The sequence below is a fragment of the Anas platyrhynchos genome, chromosome 2 (genome assembly GCF_047663525.1).
Source record: "Anas platyrhynchos isolate ZD024472 breed Pekin duck chromosome 2, IASCAAS_PekinDuck_T2T, whole genome shotgun sequence".
Lineage (NCBI taxonomy): Eukaryota > Metazoa > Chordata > Aves > Anseriformes > Anatidae > Anas > Anas platyrhynchos.
In genome coordinates, this window is record NC_092588.1 from 27,041,610 (window position 1) to 27,063,158 (window position 21,549).

General features: G+C 35.6%; 1 protein-coding gene across 2 annotated transcripts in view; it reads left to right on the forward strand.

The window, feature by feature from the left end:
• Nucleotides 1–21,549, forward strand: part of MMP16 (matrix metallopeptidase 16) — a 190,242-nt gene that overhangs the window by 120,688 nt on the left and 48,005 nt on the right. For both annotated transcript variants that reach the window (XM_027452438.3, XM_027452439.3), the window contains 2 exons: nt 9,786–9,947; nt 16,887–17,104. In XM_027452438.3, the coding sequence (XP_027308239.1) occupies nt 9,786–9,947; nt 16,887–17,104 (380 nt within the window). The remainder of the gene's footprint in view (nt 1–9,785; nt 9,948–16,886; nt 17,105–21,549) is intronic.

The following is a 21,549-nucleotide window of genomic DNA, read 5'->3' on the forward strand; positions in this document are numbered from 1 at the left end:
ATGGTCTGAACTTTTGGGTAGACCTGTGCGGTGTCAAGAGTTGGACTTGATGATCCTTAAGGGTCCCTTCCAACTCAGGATGTTCTATGATTCTATGATTCATTTCAGGTCCACTTGCTATGGATGCCTTATGAAAATCGATACTGTTAAACAAGCCAGGTCAAAAAAAAAAAAAAAAAAAAAGGAAGTTACCTCTTTGATCACAAATAAATTGCCATAAAAGGCAAAATTAGTTCACACACACACACACAAGAATAGCTTGAAACTATATTTTTATCAGTCTGAGATAGTAGACATAATTTAGGAAAGAGAATTATCTGTGAGTATTTTAAAAAATACTTATAACCCTCAAATTGTCCCATTAAATAGAAAGTTGCATTTTTGCTGTTCAAAGAGGGTGCTGGACTCGGGACTCCAAATCTCATGTTGGATCTTAGAGTCTCTTAGAGTTGGCTGCTAAGACTGCTTTGTGGAGACTTTCTACAAGACAGTGGTTCTAAGATTTATTTTTTTCCCACAGACATTCTATAGGATGTCATTATTGTGCCGACCCCTCTTCTTCCTGTCTTTTCAGAGGCAAACAGATTGGAAAAATCACACTCCCAATTACTATGCATATTGTCATTGTTTCCTGAGAAAGAGACAGGAACTTTACATAATTGTGTATTTCTTTATCTGTTAGGAAGAAAATTTATATATTGTTGTAGCAAAAGTAGAATGTAAGCTAACCCTAAATATAAGGAAACCTCATATATAACTTTTTTTTAAGAACAGCATATGACTGTCTAATGAAAGACTTTCTCACAATGTCTGTGTTCTCAAATCTAGAGAATAATTTGTGCTTTACTCTGTCAATTCTGTACTTCAAAATACTTAAACCATATGTTCTTGAGGCCATATTTTTTTTCTAAGTCTATATTTAGATTCTTTCCTAAGTGGTTTGCATTTCAAAAAATGCTGAGCATTTAACACCAGTACCTGGAAACATCTACAGTTAAAATATCAGGTTGGGGAAAAGATGAAAACAGAAAGATCAAAAAGAACCAGCTAAATTAAAATAATAATATTGTTTGTGCAAAAAGCTTTGTTGTAGTGGACAGGTTTAAGTCTCTAGTTCAAGTAAACGATGAATGCTTCCTGATTTTGTACACAGAATTAAATCTGTATCTTGTAGTTTATAATTAATGTTTTGCCATGGGCCTAAATGAAAAGACCTAGGTCAGAAACCAGCAGAATCAGGGGGTGGAATCAATCTGACCAAATGTTGATGTTTATATCTGAGTTAATCTCATAGAGTTCCTTTGTAGTTAGAGATATATTGCCTGCAATGTTGAAACCATGCAATTTCAGATTAGAGAAGGAGAACTGAAGCAATAACTGCTTCCAAATAATAGCACCAACTGGGATACAAGGAAATCTCAGAAGCAGAGATGCCTGCTGGGGGAACAGTTCAGTATTACGCTCAGACAAGGTAGTCACTGGTGCAGACTATCCCTGTTGTATGACAGGACAAACACCTTCCTGTTGATTTAAATATGGTAATACAGAAAGGATTGCACAACTTAAATTTTGAACATGTCACAGGTAATATGGTAATATGTAAACATATATTTGTTTTCCATTACCATAAGAATTATATATATCTCTGTTCTGTTGATGCAGTTGGAGAACTGATGGAACATAAGAAAATGGGGTAAGCACTGTGTCCAAGGAAAAAAAAAAAAAAATATATATATATATATGGAAAATTCTATCATGATTTTTTCTCTTAATAGGAACTAAACAGGCAACACAACTATAAAGAAAGAAGAACCACTCACATAAAATTCCCAAATATAAATCCAATGGTATGTCACTTTATCTTTAAAAAAATCTTAGTCATATATATGTGTTAAGTAGGATACGAATAACAACCTGTACCTGGCTTTAGTGTGAATTAAATTAGAGCATGATATAATTAATCTCAGTAGTTTAACTGAGACTGGGTAAAAAATTATCTCTGCAGAGTGCCAACACATGCTTTATACATAAATTAAATTGTACGTGGTTCTATTTCGGTGATTTCAGTGATCTGCAGGACCTGTACAGATTTCTGCCCCATGGCAAGTTACATCTATTGTGAATATTGGCAGCATGACTTTGACCGTCCTCCTGGTAATTGCACATATTTCTCGTTATAGTTGGATACACAGGACGTTAGAGGAAACGAAGAAGAAAAAACAACAACAATAACAAAAACATCTCTTCAAAACAAAAGTAGCTGCGGTGTTAACAAGCCAACGTTTTAGCTGTGTGGTTTTGAGTCAAAATCTACATTTGTTGTTGTCAAAGTCAATGATTTGATTTTAATATGGACTCAGCCTCAATTTTATTTTTATCCTTTTATTTTTATCCTTTCCCACCCTGGCACTCACTCAGGAGTTGTAGAAGGATGTCCATTCCCTGCATATGAATGACCCTTAAGGACAGGACCATGCAAGAGAGCTGATAAATATGTGATACATGCTCTTTGTCACACACATATTCAAACATTCAGTCTCAGCATGTGTTCATTCTCACAGCCTTCAGAAATAAGTTTTAAATACTTCTACAGCTTATTGTTCCCACAGCAACAACCAAAAACAGCAACAAAGAGAAGACAGGAAAAATTATAAATAGATAAGGCTGCTACAGTATGTGCAACATTTGCAAATGCATTGAGACTACTGGAAAAATAGATTAAATGTTATTTAGCATCCTAGTCATTTGTAATGTTCCAAGAATAACCACTGTATTTTCAAACCTTTTGACTGGTGTAAGTTTTATGAGAAAAATTAATTTATAATTTTATAAAAAAATTAAAAATTACAATATAATTTTAATTTGATTTATTTAAAATAATTAGGATCTAAAGATGACCATGAGCACATACAAAATAGTACTTTTCAGTCTGCTAAGTGACATGGCTTCATTACTATCTGAATGCAAATGCCATCTGAGAATAATATAAAAATTTGGTAGTAGATCTGCATGCTGAAGCACTTAATCCCAGGAGATCGACAGAAATTAATCCTGGGAGCTAAAGACTCAGCACAAGTGTAGATGTTCTTAGTCTTTTTAGGTTCACTGTCACAGCAGGGTTTCCTCAAAGCATGAAACAAAACAGTAAGCAGTATATTTGCAGAACCTTATTTACACCTTTTGGGGAAGCAGCATGCTCTAGTACCTTGCTTACCTCCCTAGGATAATTTCCAACTGCTTGACTTCTCACTTTTTAGAGATATTGATATTAATACATGACTCAGAGTAATTTGTAGTATCTTTTATTACTAGTAATTAAAAGTATGAGAGAAAAAAAAAAAGTGGAAAGATCCTTACACCATGTTGTTTTAGAAAGAAAATTAAGAATATCTGAAGTAATTAATTATACCCATTTCAAGTTATTTACTAGATGGTTGTATAAATGATAATAAATATAAGTGGTAAAGCAAAAAGTCTTACCTTCTGCATGTCCTCCCCCTTTAAAGCAGAGGCTGATACGTTTTATAAAAGAATGTGGGCTCCATTCAAAGATATTTTTTATCAGACTCTTGACTTCTTCTAAATTATTCCTAGAATATGCAGAACCAGTAGAACACTGCCTGAAAAGACATACACTCTTCTAAACTCACATATCCTTAATGAGTTTCAGCAACGATCACTGAGTCACCTTAAGACAGTCCTGCTGAATATTCTCTTGTCAAATTTCAAGCAAGCTAGTTTAAATTTCACACTAATCTCCTGGTCAGTTTAAAATAGAGTATTTTTTAAAGAAGTACACACATGTGGGCGTAGGTATACTAAATGATATACAGAGTGTATTAGTACATGCTTTCTATATATAATAAACTTCGTGTGTCTCCCTACTGTTTCCAAATATATATACATTTCAGCAAAACAATCTGCAAATATTGCAGTCTATGTATTAGCTTATATATAATGACAGAATAAATGAAATACATTTTTGTGTCATTCTTTTTAGTCACAGTGTAAAAATGACTAAATGGGATTTAGTATTTAAGTATTCAAAATGCACTGTATACACAAAATAGGTACACCAAGTTCATACAGAAAATGGATATACTCTGTATCATAGTTTGTTTGTTTTTTAATTTAAAACCAGAAAAACAACAACAACAACAACAAACAACAGTTTTATTCTTCTTTTGTCAAAGCTATGGCACCATCTCTCCTTTTTCTTGGAAAATTCTTCCCCAAATAACCATAAAGCTAACAATTTTCAGTGACTGATAAAAGTTTGAGATAACATCAAGCAACAGTATATGATTTCCTAGGCTGGGAAATGTGGCACTGTTATTTGTGTAAGAGCATGCCTATGATTTATATCTAGGACCATTTATACTCATATATAGCATACATACATTGTGTTTATGTAAGAGCATACATACGCTCAATTCTGCTGTATTCAACATGGTGACAGAGAGAAAAAGTCTTCTTTTATCACTGACTGTTGAAATATTGCATTCAAAATTCTGTCCTGTCTGGAAATAAAAATAATAACATAGATATACAACTTCCTTTTTTCTGTATGCTACATGCAGTAAGAATCTTATTCTAAATTTTGCAGCATTTCAGCAAGTTTGGATTAGCAGCTTTGATCTGGTGATTTGATGGTATAAATAAACCAAACAACAAAAATGCAAATTGTAAATATGTCAGACAAGTTCATGGGCAGTACATGTGTAATATTCTCTGATGAACTATGAAGTTGCCTCTAGAGTACTGGTTTGCTGGTAATAGATATGAAATGGGAGTCTTTCTTGTACAGATTTACATTTCAAATTCATATGCGTTTAATCTGAAATATTCTGTGTCGTAGAATAAGATTTGAGAAAAAAAAAAGAAATGGTCTGTGTATAAAGTAGTTTTGTAGCATTCCCAGTTTGTTTCACATTTGAAATTCATCTTCTAGCTTTGTTTTATTGTTCTCTGGATATAGAAGTCTTCAAAATTTAGGTCACTTGGCATTTGAAAGATGGATAACTTTTGAGCTCATAATGTATTGTAGCAGTTACTATCATGTGCCAAGGAGAAGAACCAAGTGACATGCCTTGGGGTGTCATTTAGTACTATGTAAAAAAGATGGCCAAGTGACAAATCTAACAGTTGGTAAGCCATTAGGGTATTACTTTTCTAAATTAAGCTCACATACCATTTAAAGCAGGAAATAATGTCTCCAGTACTAGTGTTTCTTAATAGCTTGCTGTGGACAAACATATTAGCTTTGTTTCTCTGTAGACATAAAAAATAGTGTATATATTAGCTACAGAGGTTTCTCCTTACACTGTGCTCCACCGTGTTGGCTGCTGAATATTTGATATATTAATACATATTTATATTCTGGAGTTTGGGCAGTGATTGTAAAGTCAGGCAGATTTAGTGCCTAAAATAGTTTATGGCCTCAGAGAAAAGTGTCAGTATAAAAATAATCATTTTGTCTTAGTTTCTTACAGTATTATTATTTTTTTCAATGTGGAATTAAACCTGAAATAAAATAAGAAAAACAATCACAATATGTTTGATATTATATCCTACCTATTCTGAATTTCTATGTTAATAACAGAAGACCAGGGATGCACAGATTTTGGACTTGGGAAATATATTTTGCAATACTTCTCTATTACCCTATAGATAAATATAACAAGATGTAACTGAGACTATCACAATGAATATTCACTGCTGCATATCCCGAAGTGGCAACTTTTAGTTTAAAAGCCATCATAGTTGTATGTAGTTTAATTCTTTTTCTCGTGACTTTTTAAAGTTTTTGAGATGGTGCTTCATTTTGCCAAGTAGACTGAAATATATTTTTCTACATACATAATGTATATGGATATACAGAATCATTTGGGACTCTCTCCTTCAATGGTGAGGACTGAAAATATTTAAAAGATGATATCCAGTGTAAGTATGATAACAAAGCTGTCTGGAGCTTGTACTAATATTCACTTGCCTGTATACTCCATCTTTCTCTGACTACTAGCCAAGGAACTGAAGTTGTCCTGTTAATCAGCCTTGCAGACTCAAATACACTTCTGTGCAGTCTGGAGAGAAAGAATGAGCACTTTTAGGATTATCCTTCTGCATTCTCAGTAGATAGTTATAGTAAAATTGTGATGCTCAAGGCAAGTTATCTCCCAAAAGCAAATAGGGACTGACTAATTGGTGCTGAATTAGAGAGATCTAATCATATGCAAGAGAAAAAGAATGAAAACTATTACAGTAGTAAGTCCTACCTGCAGTGGTCTCATGCAACACATTCTGAACTGGTTTAAGCCTCAGTTTCAACTGCACTAAGTTATTTGGGTCAGTTTAAACTCAGGATGCCCTGGAGACAATCATGACTCTTGATGGAAATAGTTATGAAAAATTGAACTATTTGACTATAAGTAGAAAATATGTTCCCTGTTAAATCACTCTGTCACCCCAGGCAAGAATGTTATTCTCCCAGTTTTTTCCTGTGACCTTCTCCTTTCCCCTTTACCTGTTTACTCCAAGGGCAGTTCTATCTCTAGTTTACCACATTTAATAGCTACCTTGATATCTACCAGTTGTATTGCAAGAGGTAGAAATTACAGAGTCCATTTGCCTTTTTCCCTTTTTCCCTTTTGGGCTTAGGTTTTTACTAAGCCTAGAGGGGCCAAGCAGATACTGAATATTTATTATTTTTCACATATGACCCCACCCAAAATACATAGGAAGAGAGACAAACACCCCTTGCATAATACCTGTTCTTTGACATAGACCCACTATCACAGTAGGAGTAGAAGTGCTCTGCCATATGCGCATTGTCTGTGATCCTGGAAGGAACACGTGCCAGTGGCAGTTTTATTTATTTACTATGTATATTCACTTCATTGTGTAATTTATGCAGCCTCAAAGTCAACATGGAACAAGATATAGGAATTCCTAGAGATCTTTATAAATAGTCAGTGGGGACTGAAGACCAAAGGATGTATTGATTCTTCAGGCATTGTATAATTGGCACAATTAGAGAGAAACAGTACACTCTTCCAAGACTATTTTATTAACTGTAGTTTTACGTAATTTAGAAATGGTTACAAGTTCACCTCCCAGCCCTCTCACTTCAAACAGTAGGTGTTGAGTACCACACGTAAAACACTCTTTAATCTATTGATACTGATCAGCGTAGCCACAGTGTCATTATTTATATTATTAAACATTCAAATATTATTAATGTAAAACTGTATGAAAATGGTTCAATAAATACTGTATGCAGTTTGATAGTTGAATTATTGATACAAAGACTTAGACTGGTTAATATTCTTAATTATGATGATAGGAGCCCAGGTCTAGGAGACAAATTTGCCTTTCACAAGGTCTGATGAACAAAAGGAAGTTCCATTTTACACACACAACTTAGAGCTGCACAAATAAATAATTCATTCTAATAAACCTGTGTTGAAACTCTAACTTTCATAAAATGCAGAAGAGAACTTTGAGCCTTGTCACAATACAATAGCTATATATCTAATAGCTAACAGCACAGTAATATCTTGTTTCATGTCTTTTCATCTTAAACTATCATTTTTTTAAAGGATATTAATTATTCCATTGTGAGTGCAGAATGAAAACATTTACAGGGTTGCTCCTGTGCATCACTTAAAATGCTGAGGTTAGCTACAGCTGTTGTGGCTATGAGATACCGTCAAGATCAGTTTTGACTGGATATAGAAGGGCAAATTCAGATATCAAAAGCATTACTGAGAGGGACAGTCAAGCTACTCAAACCTGTTACAACAGTGCACGGAGAATCTGCTTTACTATGTAAAGAACTGCACACAGATATATATACACATATAGTCAATAAGATATTTCATCTGAAAACCACTTAATTATAAATGGTAGGATACATTTTTTCTCATTTCTAAGTGCATATTATTTCACATTAATTTTTGAAAGGTGATTTTTCTGCACAGTTATACTGAATAAAGGAACACAAGCATTTAGTTTTCCTATTTCTGGATTAAAAACAAGAAAGACATGAAAAGACTCTGTCAACTAAACAGAGTTTTAACTGTGAATGTTTCCATGCTTTCAATCAAACATTTATTTTACAAACATCAGCATGGTTCCATACATCATGAAGACATCTACTGCCAAGTGTTTCCCCTTTCATAGGTACTTGGAAGAAAGTTTATTTCTTGTGTCAGCAAGAGGAAATACTTGAAAAATTGAAACACTCTCAACTATGTTCTCAAAGTTCTGTAAATATATGTCTTTTTCTTTTTCTTTCCTTTTTTTTTTTTACTAAATCCAATGTTTAATATTCTTATTATATTATAAAAGTACTTATAATCCCAGTGCCAGCAGTGGAATATTACTGTCTACCTCCAAAGGATTTACAGAATATAGAATGAAAGTTAATGTTTAACATTTTTGCATCTCAATATTGATCTGTCTACTGGACCACAGTATAGACTTTACATTTCAGTTTTACTTTTTCACCATGTATACTGGTATTTCAACAAGAAGCTACCTACTCTAGGTGGAATCCCTTTCGCTTATGTCCAATGTTCTAAAAGTTATATGTTCATCATAAGCTGGTAACCTAAGTTATGTTCATCATAAGCTGGTAAATTTTTGTGTGGGATAGGAACACTTCTGAGGAATGATTCCTCCCGTTCCTATGTGGTGAAACTGAGCAATATATTGGATGTAAATCCTCTCCAAGTGACCAAAATCTTTTTGATGTAAAACATTTTTTCCAAAGTCTCATTATATAACAGGATGACTACAGACAGAATCTGTACAAAAGACTTATAGAAAGATCGTGCATTCTTAGATGAGTAAAAATAAACAAAATGAACACCATAAAGGTCGAGCTCTGAAACCTTTATAGAAATACTTCTACTAACTTTGATTTGTGTTTACTTCATAGAGTGCCATAATTCTACTGGTAACATTTCTAATTGTTTCTAATACCCTGTAATAAAAATGAAATGTGTATTTTTGGAAGGGAAAAAACAAAAGCAGTCATTATCAGCCTATAATATGAGTCTGATATTTTATTGCTTAGTCTGACATTTTATTGCTTAGATCTACATAAATCAAAAAGTTCTAATACTTAAGAATTTGAAAAATAAATGAAATACAACGAAATGCAACGAAATACAATGAAATACAATGAAATAAATAAGGGAATCTTATTTTGAGAATGAGATAGCAAGACACTCATATTTCCCTCATTAGAATTTCAGTTATGGTGATTCAGAAATAGACAACATGTACAAATAATCAGCAGAGACCTGATTGCTGATTGCTTGGATGACTAAGTTCCCTGTAGGGTCTGTCCTAAATAGGTATTCCTCAGTCTGTGAAGTTAACCACACACTTCAGAGATATTTTCCTTTTGGAACTATGACTTAGTGCAAGCATTTTTACTTAGGCTAACTAAAGCATAAACCTGATGTCTAAAACTGCACACAAGCCTAGATGCCAGATATGACACTTGAACCCTGTACTAACCATGCACATCAGTTTAAAAAGATAAACACTCATATGGTATCCATATGAGTATCATATGCTTATAATATGATTAGTTGCCTCTTAAAAAAAAAAAAAGTTACCTTTGCTACTGCATTACCTTAATGTTTAATTGTTAATTAACTAGTAAAATTCAAATTCAATGAAAATATCTTTCAAATGAAGAGTCCTCCACTTGTGTTATTTCTGTTACTATGCTTATTGTTTCATACATTATTTTCCCTTTCTTTTCTCCACAGGAAATGATCTGTTTCTAGTTGCTGTGCATGAACTGGGACATGCTCTGGGCTTGGAGCATTCTAATGATCCCACAGCAATCATGGCTCCATTTTACCAGTATATGGAAACTGATAACTTCAAACTACCTAATGATGATTTACAGGGCATTCAGAAGATATATGGTATGTCATATTTTAATTAGGAAACAATGTTTTCACTTAAGAATAAGTTTGACAACCTCCTGTCCACATCACCTCTCTAAAATAATTTGTTGGGGTAGGCTCTGCCACTTGTTATCCCAAATGCCTTCTTGTGATAATGCCAAAAATTCTGATGAAGTTCTTTTACTTGTTTTCTCACTGTTCACAACTTGCATTCAAATTTGCACTCAGCTGGAATGGTAATCTTAAATGTTTTAAAAGGCCATAAAGAAAATATCTGCAAAGAGATCCCAATCTATTAAAATATTAAGATATGCAGGCTTTAACCATAATGAGCTTATTTCCACAGTACTCGAAGCTAATATAACTGTATGAATTGATTGCTGCTTGGTTATCAGTTTATCAGTTATAATACTGAACAGTTCCCTGGGTAGATCAATTTTGTGGTCCCTGAAAGCCCTTTTTTTTTGTGATAAATATAGCTAATTGATCTCAAAAGAATGTGATTATGAGTCCAAGACTTTGAGCTACACAGGGGAAAAAAAGACCCACTTTTTAAAATAGTTTTTTTTTTTTTTACATCTAGCGAATGTAAATTCTGTATGTATTTGGGAATGCAAGGTAACTGAAATTTTAAAACCAAAACACTACATAGCCCTGTATGTTAGGAAGTATTTTGCTTTTCTAGAGCTGAGCAATGGTGATAACAGATTTGAGTGTTTATAAGAATAAAGGGGAGGGCCGATGAGGCAAATGTCATGGTGAGATTCTACTAAGAACCACCCAACCAGGCTGAAGTAGCAGGCAAAATATTCTATATGTGGCAGTTGGGAGAACTCTCACAATCGCTAGCCCTTGTTCTCATGGGGGACTTCGTCTTACCAGATGTCCGCTGAAAATACAACACAGTGGAGAGGAAACTGTCTAGCAAGCTTCTACAGTGTGTGGAAGATAATTTCCTGACACATCTGGTGAGTGAGTCAGCTAAGGACAGCGCCCCTTGGGATCTTTTGCTTGTTACCAAAGAAGGACCTGTGAGTGATGTGAAGGTTGCAGGCCATCTTGGGCATAGAGATCATGAATAAATAGACTTTTTGATTCTTAGAAAAGTAAGCAGGGGGTTAGCAGAACTACCACCCTGGACTTCTAGAGAGCAGACTTTGGCCTGTTAGGGAGACTGGTTGGTGGAGTCCCTTGGGAGACAGTCCTGAAGGGCAAAGGAGTCCAGGAAGGCTGGACACCCTTCAGGATTGAAATCTTAAAAGATTTAATTCCTGAAATATATATATATATATCTCACATGCCAAAAGACAAGTCAGGGTGGAAGACCAGCCTGGCTGAACAGAGAGCTATGGCTAGAACTCAGGAAGAAAAAGAGGGTTTATGATCTTTGGAAACTCAACTTGAGTTCAATCTGGCTACTGCTGTTAAAGACAATTAAAATGCTTTTATAAATACATAAACAAGAAAAAAAAGGACTAAGGAGAATCACCATCCTTTATTGGATATGGGGGAAACACAGTGACAAAAGATGAGGTAAAGGCTGATGTACTTAATGCCTTCTTTGTCTCATTCTTTAGCAGCAAGACCAGTTGTTCACCAGGTTCCCAGTTCCCTGAGTTGGCAGATAAGGATGGTGAGCAGAATAAATCCTTCATAATCCATGAGGAAATTTTTAGTGACCTGCTCAACTTGGATGTATAGATATATGCAAGTCTGTGGGGCCAAATGGAATCCACCCATGGGTACTGAAGGACTCGGTGGAAGTGCTCGCCAAGGTGCTTTCCATCATTTATCAAGAGTCCTGGCTATCAGGGGAGGTCCCAGTTGACTGCCAGCTAGCAAATGTGATTCCCATTCACAAAAAGAGCCAGAAGGAGGATCCAGAAAACTACAGGCCTGTCAGTCTGACCTTGGAGCTGGGGAAGCTCATGGAGCAGATTATTCTGAATGCCATCACATAGCACTTACAGGGCAACCGGGTGATCAGGTCCAGTCAGCGTGGGTTTATGAAGGGCAGGTCCTGTTTGATGAACCTGATCTCCTCCTACAAGGTGATAGACTCAGTGGATAAGGGAAAGGCTGTGGATGTGGTCTACCTAGACTTCTGTAAGGCTTTTGACACTGTTTCCCAGTATTCTTCTGACCCTGGCTGCTCACAGCTTGGATGTGTGTACGCTTTGTGAGGTTAAAAGCTGTCTGAGTGGCTGAGCTCAGGGTTGTGATGAATGGAGTTAAATCCAGCTGGAAGTCAGTCATTAGTGCTGGCCCCCAGGGCTCAGTACCAGGGCCACTTCTGTTCAATATCTTTACCAATGATCTGGACAAGGGGATTGAGTTCACCTTAAGTTTACAGATAACACCAAGTTAGGCGTAAGTGTTGATCTGCTTAAGGGTAGGAAGGTTCTGTGGAGGGATCTGGATAGGATGGACTAATGGGCCGAGGCCAGCTCTATGAAGTTCAACAAGGCTAAGTGTCCGGTCCTGAACATGGGGCACAACAATCCCATGCGAAAATACAGGCTGGGAGAAGAGTGTCTGGAAAGCTACCTGGCTGAAAGGGACCTGGAGGTATTGGTCAATAGCCATCTGAGTATGAGCCAGCAGTGTGCTCAGGTGACCAAGAAGGCCAACGGCATCCTGGCTTGTATCAGAATCTGTGTGAGCAGCAGGACTAGGGAAGTGATTGTCCCCCTGTACTCAGCTCTAATGAGGCCACACCTTGAATATTGTGTTCAGTTTTGGGCCCCTCACTACAAGATGGACATAGAGGTGCTGGAGCATGACCACAGAAGGGCTATGAAGCTGGTGAAGGGCTTAGAGAACAAGTCTTATGAGGAGCAGCTGAGGGACCTGGGGTTATTTAGCTTAGAGAAAAGGACACTCAGGGGAGACCTTATTGCACCCCACCTTAAAGGAGGCTATAGTGAGGTGGTATCAGTCCCTTCTCCCAAGCACTAAGTGATAAAATAAGAGGAAATGGCTTTAAGTTGTGCCAGGGGAGGTTTAAGTTGTATATTAGGAAAAATTTCTTCACTGACAAGGTTGTGAAGTATTGGAACAGGCTGCCTGGGGAAGTATTTGAATCACCATCCCTGGAGGTCTTGAAAAAGAGTGTAGATGTAGTGCTTAGTGACAGGGTTTAATGGTGGGATTGGCAGTGTTATGTTAAAGGTTGGACTAGTTGATCTTAGAGATCGTTTCCAAACTAAATGATTCTGTGAAAACAATAACAATATTCTGCTTATAGGCTGAATCTAAGACTAACTCCCACATTATTTTTCCTTACACTTCCACAGCCATAATTTTTTTCCTGGTTTTAAAGACTGATTCTATAGCTGTTTTGTTTGTTTTGTTTATAATATATATATGTATATTTCCTACAGTGAAAAATACATGCTATTTCTATGTTAATGCCATGTATCCAGTTGTATGATTTAGAACTCCCTTGGTTAATATTCCCCAATTAATTTTGTATTAGATTTAATTTTATACTTACAGTTATTTTCAGTTTAGAGGTTTAACTATCAGGGTTAAATTGAATATTATCAGGGCCATTCCTTGCATATCATTACTACTACAAATGACACCTATATTGATGTAGAATTACCATACTGCTAATTAGAACTCTGCTGCCATTATGATATATTTTATATTAACAAGCTTTTTAAACATATTGTATTAGTAAGCACTGATATATATTTTCATAAAGCTTAAATAGCAATTTCAAAATGATTAGCTTACTAAGCTTTTTTTTTTTTCTTTTTTTTCCCTGTGTGATTAGCTAGAAGGAAGGTTGTTTCTCATGGTCTCATAACTTGGTAGTCTAGACTTGAGAGCTAGACAACAATACATTGCCAAAAACTAACCACTAAGCTCTAACAGCTGTGGGCTATACGTTAGGAGAAATGTGTTACCCCTGGGATGTAATATCTGACATCACCAGCAAATGACATATGAAAACTTTGGTTTGGGGTTAAAATCATTCCAACATGAGCTACTGCAAACTGATTCCTTTCCTCGTTTAAAATCAAGAGGTGATCGGGAATCATACGCCTCAATAAAAATGTCACGCCTATTAAAATAATTACTTTGGTCTGCAATATTCCTCAGAACACCATTATTAACTGTAAATTATAAATGTCACAAACCTTAAAACTGTGAATGAAATAAATGCCCTATTAAATTGTATGACAACTATTTGGGGAGTTTACCATTTCCTTACATAGTCTATATTTTTCTTTAAAAAGTATGCTTATTTTGAACAAGTATCAGAAATTCAAATGGCATTTATGAAGTTTTAAGGTTGTCTTACTATTAAAATGTCTTTCTGAAGTTGCTCATGAAAAATATGTTAGTTTTTTTAACTCAAAATTGATTTTGTATTTAAATGATTTGGAGAGATGATCCAAATTTAAATTTTCATTTGTTTCCAGAAATATTACTGATTCAACTGAAACTTGCAATATTGCTGTACATGGAAAATATAAGTAAATGTACTAGTTGGAAGGGACTTTAAAGCTCATTTAATACTAACCTCCCTGTCATCGGCAGGGACACCACCCACTAGATTGTGTTGCCCAGGGCCGCATACAACCTGGCCTTGAACACTTCCAGGGATGGGGCATCCATAGCTCCTCTGGGCAACCTGTTCCAGTCCCTCATAATGAAGGATTTCTTCCTTATAACTAATCTAAATCTCCCCCTTTTATTTTAAAAATGTTTCCCTTCTTTCTATCACTATCTGCTTGGGTAAAAAGTCACTTTCCATCTTTTGTATAAGCACTCTTTAACTACTGAAAGGCCACAATGACATCTCCTTGCAGTCTTCTCTTTTCCAGGCTGAATGCACCCAGCTTTTTTCATAGGAGAGGTGCTCCAGCCCTCTAATCATCTTTGTGGTCCTCCTCTGGACACACTCGAACAGGTCCATGTCTTCCTTATGCTGCAGGCCCTTGCTGAGGGTACCACTGTCTATGTCTGTTCCACTGTCTACGTTATTGATAAAGATATTAAACAGCACCAGTCCCAAGACAGATTGCTGAGGGACACCACTCATTACAGGTCTCTACCTGGACATAGTTCCATTGACTATAACTCTCTAGCTGTAGACATCTGGCCAATTCCTTATCTACTGAATACTCCAACCTTCAAATCCATATTTCTCCAATTTAGAAACAAAGATGTCATGTCACAAGTCCCAGAAGCCCAAGTAGATGACATGGGTTGGTCTTCTCTTGTTGACTGATGCAGTCACTCCATCACTGAATGTCGCCAGACAGGTCAGGCACAATTTGTCCATGGTGAAGCTGTGCTGACTGTCCTGAATCACTGCCTTGTCTTGTATGTGACTTGACATTGCTTCCAGGAGGATCTGTTCTATGATCCTCCCAGGCACAGGGGTGGGGCTCATCAGTCTGTAGTTCCCCTGGTCTTCATTTCTACCCTTTTTAATAATGGGAGAGATATTTCCTTTTTCCCAGTCACTAGGGACTTTTCCAGGACTTTTCAAATATGATGGAGAGAGGCTTGGCAACTACATCAGACAGCTCCCTCAGGACCCTGGAATGTATGACATTGGGTCCTATAGACTTCTGTCATCAGTTTCATTAGGTGGTCTTGAACCTCTTCTTCACTTACAGTGGAAGGGACTTTACTCCCCCAGATCCTGTCCAGAGATTCAGAGAATTAGAATCATAAAGTCATAGAATGTCTCACGTTGGAAGGGACCTTAAAGATCATCTAACTCCAACCCCCTGCCATAGGAAGGGATGCCACTTGACAGATGTGGAAATACTGACAGTGAAGGCTGAGCCAATGAAGTTGCTGAGTAGCCTTCTCCATGTCTGTTGTTACCAGTTCTCCCTTCTTATTTATCAGTGGAGATAAACTCTCCTTGGCATTTATTTTCTGACCTTTTCTGTACCTACAGAATCCCTCTTGTTATTCTTTGCATCCCTTGCCAAGTTCAGTTCCATCTGTGCCTTGCCTTTCTTGATCCCATCCTTGCATATCCTGAATGAAATATATATAAATATAAATATATGAAAAGCATCTCTCTAGGAAGGCCATTCAACTTTCAGATAGAGAACTTGTGGGTGGGATAGTTATTTTACCTTTCATCTGTAATATACCTGTATATTATGACAGAAAATGTATGTACAAGAATAAAACTTTTTTTAAAACATTATACAGAGTTTTAGTTATTCCTTTTCAATACATTTATCCTCAGAAATTCTTTTAATTACCAAGTATATAGCTTTGTTAAACTCACCAAAAAATAAAAATTAAATAAATAAAGAAAGAAAAAATAAAACATAATTAATTTAAGAATTTTGAAGAAAAATGAAAAGTATTATTATTATATATATTTTTTAAATGTGGATGCATAGGATTTGAAGTCCAGTTTTAAAACCGTCTATACGTAGCAAAGGGAAGTGTGGAAAGGTACAAACATGTTCTGAATAAGATAGTACTTTGCCTAAAAATTGGGTCAGTAGAAATTACCACACATGTCATACCATGCATATGCAAATTGATAGGCGGAAGTTAAAAAGATGGTTTATAAACCCATTGACTGATGATAGTCTTATTAGGAAAAGTTTTGTTTGTTTATTCCCTTTATTTTATGCAAGAGACAATGATTCTTTCTGAACATTTCTTATTCAGTTGGTAAAGTATACGTAATGAATAAATCCTTTGAAGGTTTTATTGGATTGTTGTTCCAATAAAGAAGAAAGATCCTGAACAGAGAAAAATAATTATTTTCTTCATTAGTGCTTTGGTTCTGTGATATTCCTTCATTATACCCTTTAGCAACATGAGAAAGGCTGATTAGGTCACTTTTTCCATTCTCCACCCGCTGTACGATTTGCACTGCTTACAGCAGGGTTTCTTTGTACTTCTTCTTGAAATGTCACTGATAGCCATGTAAATTATCCCTTGCTACTATTTTTAAAGGTCCACCTGACAGGATCCCACCACCAACAAGACCTCTGCCAACAGTGCCCCCACATCGTTCGATCCCTCCAGCAGACCCACGGAAGAATGACAGACAACCTAAACCTCCCCGGCCACCCACTGGTGACAAACCTTCCTATCCTGGGGCCAAACCTAACATCTGTGATGGGAACTTCAACACTCTGGCTATTCTTCGCCGGGAAATGTTTGTTTTCAAGGTAGGAGGTTGTGAATTTTTCAATGCTACATCAAATGTCTACATTTCTACTTTTTTTTTTTTTTTAAGCAAACTCTCATTCATCATGACTCCACTTTCCCAGCCCTCTCACAGTTAGAAAGTTCAAGAAAGAAATTAAAAAATAAACATACACATAGCTTGAATATCTAGCAAGGGACTGCTGTAATGTTCTATTTGGGGAAAATACTCATGTCAGCAGAAACTCTAATGCCTCAAAATGCAAGGGTAAATAAATGCTGCAGGTTATGGAGAAATAAAAAAGCATAAATCAGCTGATGAGTAGAAGCTAGTAAGAATAACTTTGCTGGGAATACAGCTACATTCAGACATACAGTAGATATAGTGTGTCTTAATTTTATTTATTATTTATTTATTGCCCAGCACTATAATTCTAACTTTATGATTAGATCTGTCATTTACAATGGATGTGTGACATTGTGTTGTGGTTGCATTAAACCCACAACATCTCAGTAAAGGTCTTTGTCACAAAAATACAAAAATCTTATTGCAAATGGGTTGCTGTTTATTTCCAGTCATCTTGCTCTAAGCTGATAAATGTAGTATATGTGACAAACTGAATTAATCAAACTGATTTGAAAGGCAGTCTTTTGATAGAGGGACTTTGCTAAAGCTCACGGACATCAAAACTATCTTAGGAAGTATAGTTTCCAAAAGACATTGAATGTTGAAAAATAATTACAAAATCTTCATTATTCAGTGTCTTAAATCTTAAGACAATTTGCTGACAGGTATTGCTGTGTTCTAGAAACATGAAAGAGGATAATCTATTATTTTGAACTATTGCTGTGTCAAATGTGCTTCAGCAATAGGAAGCGTGAGATCTTTGTTTTGTGAATATATGATATGATTCAACATTATACCTAGGGCCTTTCACATGAATGGATAGTCCTTTTTCCTTCAGCAATATCACAATTACACATGAATTTGTCCTAAAGCATGAAGCTCCCAATTCAATATTTTTTTTTTGGTTCTTTCTTTTTGTTGTTCTTTCTGGTGGGACCATTTCCCCCTTAACATGTTTTCTTTTTATGTACTTTATTGCTCCAGATAAATCTCTTTAGCAGTACTACTTAGACCTTCACTTTCTGTAGCATAATTTAGAAAAAATATTTACCAATAGCTTTACATTATTTCATCGCAATCATTGATGTGTAACCAATTATTGATGAATAACTTCACAACCCAATTATTGATGAGAAACTTCATAACCCAATGAGCAAAAAAAATATTTTTTCCCAGGAACAGCTAAATATTTTGTCATCCCTGAGGCTGTCAGCCCTTTTCATTTGAATAGATGGTACATCTTCAAACTCTGGGAGGTCTTGAACTATCAGTCTTTTTATGACTAAAACTCAAAGGTTAAAGAAGAATCTAATTTTCTAACTTGACATTAAACAGGATATTAAAATATCTACTTCAATCTCATATCATCCACCTCAAGAGCAATAAAACATTCTCTCATTTATTTTAGACATAAATCGATAAATAGTGAAATGCTATCCCACTAATACAAAATTTCCTGTCTAGCCAAGTCAGTGTTCCTGGATTGACCACCATTACTGATCACTCTTTACTATTCTGTTTGAAAAGAAAAACTGTGTTTTCTTGGAAAGTTGTTTGCTGCTTATTGCCTTAAAACTACATACATGTGAAACGCTACATATTTACTATATGGCTTATATACTTTCTAGTGTGTGTTTATGTTCTAAAACTAAAATTTTATTCCTGATGTCCCCACTCTAATGAAGAAACATAGTCAAATGTTATCAGAAAAAAAACAACCAGTAACAGACTGTTTACAGGTGCTATGTCTAGAGTTTAGAATTACAAAATTCAGTTGCTTCAATCTTAAAAGCAAGATGTTGTAAGGCAAGAAAAAGATGACAGTTGTCTGGATGAATTTCTTTAAGGATCCCACAGTTCTCATTTTCTCTTCAGAGTACCTGGCAGCATAGAAAGAGATAACTTGGGTTAGCACACTGAACAATGGAATTTAGTTAAGTATACAACTCCTGTTTTTGTGGTCTATGTGTCATTGAATCCTTGGGTTATTAAGCCATTCTGAACATTCTGGTTCAGAAATTAAGTTGTTAACAACTTTTGTCTACTAAGACAGTCTCATTACCTGGTTGTGATTCTCTCTCTCTCTCTCTTTCGTGTGTGTGTATATGTGCATGGGGAGGGGCATGAAAGAATCAGGAAAGAGGAGAAGGAATTAGAGAAGTCAGAAAGTCAGGGGTTGTTATTTTTCTACTTTCCTTTGCAGAATGTCAGTGGCAGAGGGCAGGTTACAAGTGAAAGCTTAGCACATCAGAATGTAGCAGGAGCAGGGCAAGAATTCATTCTCAAAAGGTATAAACTGGAATAAGGAATGAATTCAAGGAGAGCATCCAGCAATGGAGGAAATGAAGCAGGGGGTTCTGTTGTCTGACACAACTGAAAAAGGCAATCGCCTTACTCCTGCCCCTTAATGCTAGTACAAAGAAAGCCTGGGAAGGCATGAGCAACAGGCTGAGAACCAGATACAGGGAGGTGGAGAAAAGAGGGAATTGATGTCAGTACTGTACCAGGTGGAAACAATTAAAGAAGAATTATGACCTTCATTGGAAGAATTATTGCTGGATAGTTCCCAGATGAGTTAAAATTAATCAAGTTGGAGGCTAATCAAATGATATCCTTTGCTTTCTTTCTCTTTATCCACAGGTCTGTGACGACTGTGTAGTAGCAAATTTTACTGCCTTCTGAATAGCATGTGTGCTGTGTACCAATTTCAAAACAAAAATATATAATATTTTTATCTCATGGGCCAGTTTCAAGATCAGATACTCAATTTGTTTAAATAATCCTTGAAATTGCTTGGGAGCTTAGCCACAGAGTTGAAGAATGCAAGCCCTTTTGAATAATTAAATTCTAATTTAAGCATAAAACCGAAGCACAAAAGATAGCAGTTTGAGTTTGAGATACACTGTGGATTTTCATAGTAGATGACAATATTAATTTCAAGAAGATTGCTTCTGCTGGCTGTTTAGCTATTAGGTATGCTTAAGTGTATCAGAATATTAGAGGCAATTGCTGTGTTCTGTCAAATTGATGAGCTTTGTTTGTGGTTTTAAGAATATTCAGTATTCTCAAATGGCTGGTACCAGAGTTAAACTGAGTAACAGTAAACTTAAAGGGAAAATGGAATCTACATTTTTCCTTTTTTATTGTTTTCCATCAGTTTGACAAAATAGCAGTCCTAGCAACACTCGATAAAATTTGTGTGGTTTAAGAAATGAAATAAAGAAGAATTTACTTTGTTCTTAAAGTAACATGACTGGTAAATACAGAAGTAAAGCAATCAACCTGTTAAAGATTCACCAAGGATCAGCAAATAAAATTAGAATTTTGCAGGTGAATTATTTTGGTAGAAATTACTAGATTTTATGGGGAAAAAATATTTTGCAACAAATATATATGGATTAATGCTATATAAATGTATTCCCAAAAGAATTTTTCCTGAATTAATTAAATTAGGTGTCCTTAAAATGTCACGGCTAGCTATATGGCATGGAGATGTAGTATGATAAAAAAAATAATAATTAAAAAAAGAAAAAGGAAATTATTTTAAGTATTGGCTTCAGTTTTCATCAAATGATATTTGAAAATGTATGAAGTTTGTCTTAATTGAATGTAGTTTTAAAATTATTGTTATTATTTATAAATGTGCTTGAACTGGTAGAAGCAACCATCAGGACAAGACTTTCTATGCCAAAATTCATGAGTGCCAAGCATTTATCCTGAGGTTCCTGTTAGCTTCTGCATTTATGCTGAATGCAATTAGTATTAGCTGTCACTCTCATTTCCAGTATTTTCTCCAGCTGTTTTCTCCCTCTGTTTAGTTAGGACTCTCCAGGGACATAGAAAATGCTGAAAAATTGAGGAAAAAAAATATAAATTGGTCCTCCTTTTCTGGAAAAATTGTGCTAAGTTTCCACTGTCAGCCTGCCTGCTTTTAATGGAAAATCTCCTCAGCCACTGTATACAGTAGTATGTTATATTTGACAATCCTGTCTTCTTAAAGTCTCCTGGAAGTACCTCTAGGGTCCTCAGTGAAAAGGATCCCCATCTTCTAAGGTCACCAGATAAGATCCATTAGTGAAGATGTTTACAACATGCTTTTCCAATTTCCGTAGGGAAAAAAAAAAAAAAAAAAAGAAAAGGGAAAAAAAAAAAAAAAGAGAGAGAGAGAGTTTTGAAGATGATATTGGATGTCCTACCCATAAAGGTACTTATGTTAATGCTTTCTGAATACTTTGTACTGTTAATTAAAAAAAAATAAAAATGAAGTTTTCAAGGGGTTCAATGGTACACAGAAATTACTGTCTCAGATGTACTATCTGTCAGTATGCAGACAGAGTCATA